This window comes from Nicotiana sylvestris, chromosome 5 (assembly GCF_000393655.2).
Source record: "Nicotiana sylvestris chromosome 5, ASM39365v2, whole genome shotgun sequence".
NCBI classification, from domain to species: Eukaryota; Viridiplantae; Streptophyta; class Magnoliopsida; order Solanales; family Solanaceae; genus Nicotiana; species Nicotiana sylvestris.
In genome coordinates, this window is record NC_091061.1 from 148,819,742 (window position 1) to 148,828,833 (window position 9,092).

At 34.6% G+C, this 9,092-nt stretch overlaps 1 protein-coding gene across 1 annotated transcript; it reads left to right on the plus strand.

Annotated features, from left to right (window-relative positions):
- The first annotated feature begins 453 nt into the window (after positions 1-453).
- LOC138869475 (uncharacterized) lies at positions 454-1,154 on the plus strand. Its single transcript, XM_070147095.1, has 2 exons — positions 454-701; positions 815-1,154. The coding sequence occupies exons 1-2, from the start codon at positions 454-456 to the stop codon at positions 1,152-1,154; spliced, it is 588 nt and encodes a 195-aa protein (XP_070003196.1).
- Positions 1,155-9,092: the final 7,938 nt, after the last annotated feature.

Below are 9,092 nucleotides of genomic sequence, written 5' to 3' on the forward strand. Positions count from 1 at the left end.
TCAGTCAGGGATGTAAATTGCCTTGGCTACTCATGGGGGACTTTAACTCTATATTGAGTATGGAAGATAGGACAGGAGGGAGTCCAGAGGTGAGAGATTTTCAGCAATTTGTAAATACATGTGGACTGATAGAACTTCCCTCTAAGGGAAGAAGATATACTTAGAGTGACAAGTAGGGAGGTAGTAGAGTGTACTCAAAAATAAATTGTATGTTTGTGAATGCAGATTGGTTGAACACCATGCCAGATTTTGTAGCTATGTTCAAGACAGAAGGTATTAGTGATCATTGCCCTGTAAAGATTGAGCAAATCAAGAATGGAAAGACCTCAAAGAAACCTTTTAAGTACTGTAATGTGTGGTCAAGTCATCTAGAGTTCCAGACAAGAGTGTCACAGGTGTGGTAAAACACCTATGGAAGGGTGTATTATGTTTCAAGTAGTTAGAAAACTGAAAATGCTAAAACAAAGCCTGAAAGAGCTGAACAAAAAGTACTTTAAAGATATTGAGGTAGAGACAGCAAAAGATGGAGAAGAGCTGCTCTTGGAACAATTGGCATTGCAAGACAATCCCTTGGACCAGAGATTGCAAAAACAGGAAAGGGAAAGACATCTCAAGTTCAGGAGATCATCATACATGGCAGAAATATATTTGCAACAAAAGAGCAAGGCAAGCTGGATTAAATTAGGAGATCATAATACAAAGTATTTTTATGTCGTCATTAAACATAGGAAACTTCAACAATCAATAATTCAATCGAAGGACAAAGAAGGTAGATTACAGACAGAACTTGAAAGTATAGCCAACGTATTTGTAGAATTTTACCAAGATCTATTAGAGAGGAAGGTGAGAAAAGAACTAAGGCATTCAATAATTTTCTGCAGAATGGAAACATCATGTCAGTGAATCAACAACTAGAACTGGTGAAGGAATATACTAGGAAGGAGGTGAAGAAGGCAATGTTTAGAATTGATATCAACAAGACCGAGGGCCTGATAGTTATGGGAGTGATTTCTCAAAAAACATGGAGCATAGTAGGGGAAGATGTAACAAAGGCAGTGTTGCAGTTCCTGAGAGATGGCAGACTACTAAAGCAACTTAATGCAACCATGATAACCCTGATTCCTAAAGTCCATGATCCTCAGTTGGCCAGTTAGTTCCGGCTTATCTCCTGCTGTAATGTGATTTATAAGTGCATTTCCAAAATACTATGCACTAGATTGAAGAAAGTGTTGACACACCTAGTAACTGATATACAAGCTGCATTTGTGCTGGGGAGATCCTTAATACACAATGCTCTAATTTGTCATGATCTACTTAGACACTATAAAAGAAAAATAACTGCTATATGCCTCATGAAGATTGATTTAAAAAAAGCTTATAACATGATTAGCTGAGATTTCATAGAAGAAGATCTACTTGGGTATGGCTTCCCATATTCTTTTGTTCAGTTAGTTATGACATGCATAACCTCGACTAAGTTTTCTGTAAAGATGAATAATGAAGGACATGGTTACTTTGAGGGAAGGAGAGGATTGAGGCAAGAGGATCAAATTTCCCCTTTACTTTTGTTCTAGTAATGGAACACTTGTCCAAAACCATGAAGAGAATGAGTGACCTCCCTGATTTCAAATTTTATCCAATGTGCAGGACACTCAAGCTCACTCATCTGTTATTTGCAGATGATCTTATGATCTTCTGCAAATGGGATATAAGATCTATTCAAAGAATCATGGAAGCACTGAATCATTTCAGTAGTATAACTGGATTGGTTGTCAATGCAGACAAGTCAAACATATTCTTGGCAGGGCTTACAAGTGAAATGCAGGAGGTGATCATTGCAATGCCAGGGTTTGTACCAGGAACATTCCCTATAAGGTACTTGGGATTGCCTTTGTCTTCAAAGAAGTGGAGCAAGATGGAACGACAGCAGTTGCTAGACAAAATTACAAAAAAGGACCACCAATGCTTACTCAAGGCATCTGTCCTATGCACGAAGGTTACAAATTATAAATGTTGTCTTGTTTTCAATCTATAACTTCTGGGGAGCAGTTTTTATTTTCCCACAAAGTAGCTCAAAGCAGTTGACAAGAGATGTAAGGACTACCTATGGGGCATATAAGAGGAGTACAAGAACATAACATTGGTATCTTGGGAGAAGGTGTGTAAGCCAAAAAAGTATGGAGGTTTGCACATAAAAGAATGCAGCAATTGGAACACAACCTCAGTGAGAAAGCTACTCTAGCAGCTAAATGAGAAAAAGGATTCACTTTGGATGAGGTAGGTGCATGGCATATACATAAAGCAGAATGATACCATTTGGAACCATAGCCCTTAAGTGGACAACAACTGGTATTGGAGGAAGCTAAATGCACTTAAGGCCATCATGGCACAGTGGTACCAGAGTGGTAAATACACTATCACACCTATTGGCCAGTACTCAGTAACTCAGAGTTATAATGCATTGTTGACTAGACTTGTTAGATGTAAAGTTGCTGATCTAGTATGGACCAAAGTAATGCAGCCAAAATACAGGTTCATATTGTGGTTGGCCAATTAAAACAAATTGCTCACAAAGCAGAAATTGCAGCACCTGCACATAACATTGACAGACAATACATGCAACTTATGTGGAAATGGAGCAGTGGAAACAATGCAACATCTGTTTGTGGATTGTGAGTGGATAAGGGAGTTGAGAAATGAGCTAAGTCAATGGACAGGTATTCAACTGATGGCTAGGGGAGTCACACAAAGCCTACATTGGTTGAAAAGTAGAAAATGGAAGCAGACGATAAAAGAAGTAGTGGTAGCCATATGGGGGAAGTGATCTACCACACATGGCAGGCACGAAATTGAAAGATATTCAGGAATGTGAATACAGACCTTGCAATAGCACAGCTAAAAAAGGAACTCAAATACAAACTAGAGGATATACAAGTATGTAGGAAAGCACAATAATGTAGGCAATTACTGCTCAGGTTATGTAATCAGAGAACAAATAGCTAGAGGTTAGTGTTTGTAGTTGGCAGATTTTTTCTTTCTCAGATATATTTGGAGGCCTTAACTGCAGTATTGAGTGTACTGTAGTTATAGGTGCTCATGAGATGTACTAATTTGGTATGTTAATGAAAATATTTCATATTTATTACAAAAAAAAAAATCGTGGCGTTACAAACTGATATGAGAAAGAAGCCTAGAAGAAATGCAGTAGGTAGAGAAAAGGTTGTTGCGAAAATATGCTCACCAGAAGCCTTAGTGCATCCATTTTCTTATAGGAGTGTTAACGCACGACTTTATGTTTCTGCTTGGTCTGCAGTACGAGCCATAAAGAACCGCGCTCTTTTAATGTGATAGGAAGAAAGGGGACTCGCCTCTTTTTCCAATTCTTATTTACTACTACATCTTTTTTTGGGTGTATAGCTCAGTTGGTAGAGCATTGTGCTTTTAACCTAATAGTCGGAGTTTCAACTCCTTCTTTATCTAAAACTACCTTACATTCTACTATGAATAAGGATGCATATATAGTGGCCTTCAAATATGACTCTTTGGCCTTTATAAGGTGGTGCGACGCTGAAAGCTATAGTGAATTCCGAACTTGCCCATGCTCATTCAAACCAGCCTTAAAAAGCGATCAGACGCCCTTTCTTTCAATCAAAGCTGGTGAAGCCGCCATATATATATATATATATATATATATATATATATATATATGTGTGTGTGTGTGTGTGCGCGCGCGCGCGCGTGCTGGAGCAAGTAATATGAAAGTTCAAGCCAAGAAAGTAGTAAGGAAAATGATATATACTATTTAAAATTTATTTCCTAAACAGTAGATATAGTTATCTTGAAGGATTTCCGCACTAAATCTAAATCTACAATAAATTAAGTTTTCAAGTTCAAAAATTGATTGGCAATTTATTTTTCGTTGCAGTTGGACTACTGAATTCAAACTAAATCATTGATAACCGATGAATAAATTAAACTATTGAATAAAACATAAGTTTCTGCACTATCATTTTGTAAAGGTTGTGCAAAAGACCTCTTAGTGATACGAAAGGCCATTTATTGTATAGAGTAACTCTTTGATGAGACTACAAAGGGTTGGTCAACTAGTTAATAAACACTTTTCATCTCCAATTTTGAAGTTGCGAGTTCGAATTATCAAGAGAGCAAAGTGAAAGGCTCGTAGAAAAAGGTAAAAAGAACAAATCTTCGATAATATTCCTAGTTAATACTGAATTTTTTTTTATAATTATGATCAAAGAGGTAAAAGGACATTAAATATTGTATGAATCGTAGCCTTTTCCTTGTTAAGGGTAAAATGAAGCACCAACATCGACTTGTTACTTTTAGGAGAAAAAGATAAAAATGGTCCCTTATGTTTGGGGTATATTTTAAATATTCTCCTAAATATATTTCTGAACAATTTTGATCCTCTAAGTCAGTTAAAAGTTAACGTATTTGATCTCTGTTCATTATTTAATAAAATTTGGGCTGTTAAATTTAATGAAAACAGTATAAAAAAAATTAAAATTTTTAAGATTAATAATGACAAAGAAACAATCAGAATCAAACTGGGCGGCTACCCTCCGACGCATACATTTAATATAAGCATTGTATAAATATTCTTTAACGTAAACATGTCGATAAACAGCGAAAATTAGAAGAAGAAAAAAATGAGTTCAATTTTGGACTTCTTCATCTGCCTTTTTTTTTTTAAAAAAAAAAAAAATTGATATATTTGTAATATTTTATGAAGTGAATGATATCTGCACTTTCATGATATGGGTACGTCATAACTTTTTGGTCTCTCATAGAAAGTCGCTTAAACTGCATGTCTAATTAATTACAATTTCCACCGAGGATACTGATCCGAATTTCTTAATATGCTTGGTATATTCTCTGCACACATATAATATGATACTCAAACTTAATAAAAATTAGTTTTGAAATGTCTCTTGCTATGTCTCTTTCCTCACCTTGTTCAGATTTTAATTATTAATTTGATAGGAATCTTTTATCGAACAAACTATAATGGAAGAAATTATTAGATGAATTGTGTTAACATATTACTAAAAACCAGCTAATTCGGGTATTTCATTATCTGCATTATTACTTCAGTTTTTTCTCAAGAATGGTCCTTTCGTAATTGTTGATTTTGTTAGTTCAAAACCTCATATAAATTTTATTAGCAGCAAATTAATTACAACAGTTTGGATTTTACGAACTGTAAAAGAATTTTGTTGCTTCGTGCATAGAACATTGTTTGCTTGCTTGGAAAGTGAAGAAGATGAGCTAAAACTCCACTGAATTAAACCATTGAATATCTCGTTTAAGCCTGAGTTTAAAATTTTGAGTTTTCGAAATTAAAATTTATTTCAAATGGTAGTTGCTACAATATATTGCATACATTTTAAGCAGTTTGAATCACAATTTTGGGACAATTTGATGGAGTTTTGAAGTAGTTTGAATTAAAATTTGATCTAAATTCGAAATACAAGGTAAACATGAAAGAAGATGAGATATGTATTCCCCGTATATCACTAGTCTATGCTATTTATTTATTCATTTTGTGTCACATGTATACCTCTGTGTGAGATACATGTGTCGCAAAAAAAAAAAAAAAATTTAACTCGATTTTAATTACAAAATTTGACTTCAAATCAGTGCAAATCATATTAAATCTTTCTTAAATTTTGTATATTGTCATGTCTATATATTTTCAACTAATTCCATATTTATTGAGAAATTTTTTTTTTTTGCTAGATTTATTAAACATTATATGATTAGTACTAACTTTTAGTGATCTTAAAATGGTTGAACGCTTAAATAGCCAAGTGGCACAACTTTTTATTTCTTAGATTGTTCCTAGGTCCCCCGACTTTATTATATGTACTCTCATCTCATGTTATGTGTAGGTCATAACTTTTTGGTCTTTCGAAAAAAGTCAGCTTAATTACATGTCTAATTAATTACAATTTCCATTGAGGATACTAATCCGAATTTCGTACTATGCTTGGTATATTCTCTGCACAAATATAATATGATACTCGAACTTATTAAAATTTTGTTATTGAAATGTTTCTTGCTATGTCCCTTTGCTCACATTGCTCAAATTTTAATATATATTAATTAGATAGGAATCTTTTATAACATGATGTGTGACCAAAAACAAAATTGATCGAAGCGTTCAGTATTAAAAAAAAACTTACAATTATTTGAGGAAAGCTTCTGCTATATATTTTGATTTGTTTGTTGCTGTTTTCTCACTAAGTGGGAATCTAAATAAGTTAATCTACGTGATTTAGGGCATTTTGGGCAGTAATTTCACCTGTAATCTGATCAGGAACTTTTGGTGAATACAATGTTTTTTATGAATTCAATCTGATGTTATTAATTTTTTCAATTGCTTAAAACTGATCTGAATTCAGTTTGATCCAATTTTTGATATTTTCTTTTCGTTCAGTTAATAAAGATTTTCGTAAATCATACCCTAGTCACTGTTTTGGTTTTCTGGAGCATATATTGTTAGTATGTTGTATTTGTAAAATAATTTTGGAGAAGAAAATAATGTATAAACAGAAATGTAGAAGAAGTAGAAGTTAATCCGAGCCCACTGATTTCACAGTGTTTCCTTAAGAAACTTAATTTCATCCTAGTACCCAAGGTTATGGATTATTTCCTCAGGATAGAACGGGTTACAGACTGGTGTGGTGGTACTTCAAACCCTAATGTTTCAACGAACACAAATGGAGGCAGTATATTACACTTATGTTGTTTGTTTTGTAAGAAAACAATGCAGAAAGCAAGAGGAGAATTCAGAAATTTCGTAAGGAAAATCTGAGGAATGGCCTTCTATATAGCTAGCAGGTTGGGTTTAAATGAAGAGGTGCAACTCTTCAAGATGATCGTTCACATAAAACGGCTATGGCTATTTACGTAAAAATAAAACGAAAAAAATACAATCGGAGGGAAACTTTAAATTACTGTTACAAAAAGGGTCGATTTGGATTAAATATTAATATTTAACAAATAAATTTGATCCAAAAAATTAATCAATCAATCATTTGACCGAATCCAAATACGAAGCCGAGCAAGTGATGACGGCTACGACGCGAGGTTTGCCTTCTTCTCAACTCATTAAAAGCTAGAAGAAGTGCAATCATATAAATACTCAACAAATTAGCTTTCCTCCTCCAATATGGGGACAATGTTCCTTTGTTAAGAAGGGAAAATAAAATTTTAAAAAAAAATTCCTCCATTTACCATTCATCCTCTTTTAAGCTAAACCAAGCTTAAAAACTCAACAATCCCCCACATGAATGGGGAATGACTATAACACAGAAATATGCATGAAAACTGTGTGATTCACAAGCAAGGATTAATTGCATCTAGATAAGTAAGTTTCCTTTTGAACTTTCGGTAGTGAACTTATGTCGGATATACTCGGTCAACCGGTAGATTTGACATCTTTGAACCGTCGAAATTTAGTGTATACCTAGACAACTATAAGTCACACAATCAACCCTTAACCGTCCTTGGTTCTCATTGTTGTGTTCATTTCAGCCATGACCACCGCCTAGTTTTATAAGTGCGTAGAGAACTGGGCTTACAAAATTCTCTTTAAAGCGGCTATCACTTCGCACTTACATATGTGATTCCTAAACGTATCATCCCATAGATACACTATTTGATATACCCCGTATCAAATTTAGAAACCATTAAAAAGCCTTAATGCTTTATCCTTGGTGTCGCGCCCCCTTTTCTTGCGAAATCGGGTTTCGACATGTGACAACTCTTTTAAGAAATGGTTTTAAAAGAGAGAGTTGCCACCTAACTAATTAAGATGATTTAGGGCACCTATTGGCAGATAACTCTGTTTAACCAGTTTGCATCACCAAAGATCGGGTAAGGGCTCGAAATTACCTCGAAGAGAAGGTGTTAGGCACTCTTCGAGGTCCACAACTGTGGGTCTCGACCGAACTCAATTATATGAATTAGTCTATGTGATCAGAACTAAGAGACAAAGGATTTGGGAAGTTCATTAAATGCAATAATTGATTAAATACAAGGTTGGGGTCCTAAATTTTTTAGCCTAAAGGATCACCCCGTGCAACATAAATAATACTTCGTAACTCCCTCAAGATGGGGTGTTACTCATATTATTCAGCAGGCACATACTATCATCTCCTGCTACCCGATTACTATCTTTAAGTTATTACCTAAAGCGCACTAGTTGATTCTAAATCGTACCCTATGCGTGCACTACCCGTCCCATGCCTATGGTCCATGAGGCTTTAGACCTCTATTTAGGTAGTTTTAGACTATAACTTAGGTTGCTCAAAAGGGGAAAATGCTAAGTGACAGAAAAAACAGTTAGGACTTTCATTTATAAGGAAATAAGGGCTCAAGTTGGCATCCGCAATTAGACAACAAATGAACGCAAGTCAGACTAACAAAGATGGTTGCTGATTTTTGAAATTATAGAAACCTATAGGCAGGATCCCTATATGATTTTGAACGAACAAACAGTCATATACAAAATCAGTTTTTTAATGCAGTAGATAGAACCTACATAGGTTTGCCTATTGATTTTAGCATTAATACAATTAAGCCTATTAGCATGGTATTTAGGTGTCTTGTGCGATAATAAATAGTGGCAGGTCATAGAAACAAGTCTAGAATTCTTCGTTTGAGCCCTATGAGCATGTTTTCTAGTGAGAGTAACAATGCAGTGTTTGGAAACTCATGAACAAATGGGCAGAAGTGATAGTTAAACTGATTCAAACCTATAGACATGCTTTTTATGTTTTGATTTGATTTTAGATCATATAGGCATGACTTCTAGTCATGATAATAACATAATAAACGATTGAACAGATTCAGGCATGCATTTTATAATTTTATCCAGTTTTAGATCCTACATGCATGATTTCTATAATCTGAACGAAACAGTATGTAAGCAGGAATTCATACACATATTGGATCATGTTGTTTCTATAGGCATGGTCTGTAACAGAACATAATTGAACCAAACATTGAGCCTATGGACATGGTTGCTAGCACATAATTGTTGAACCTAATAGGATACATGTAGG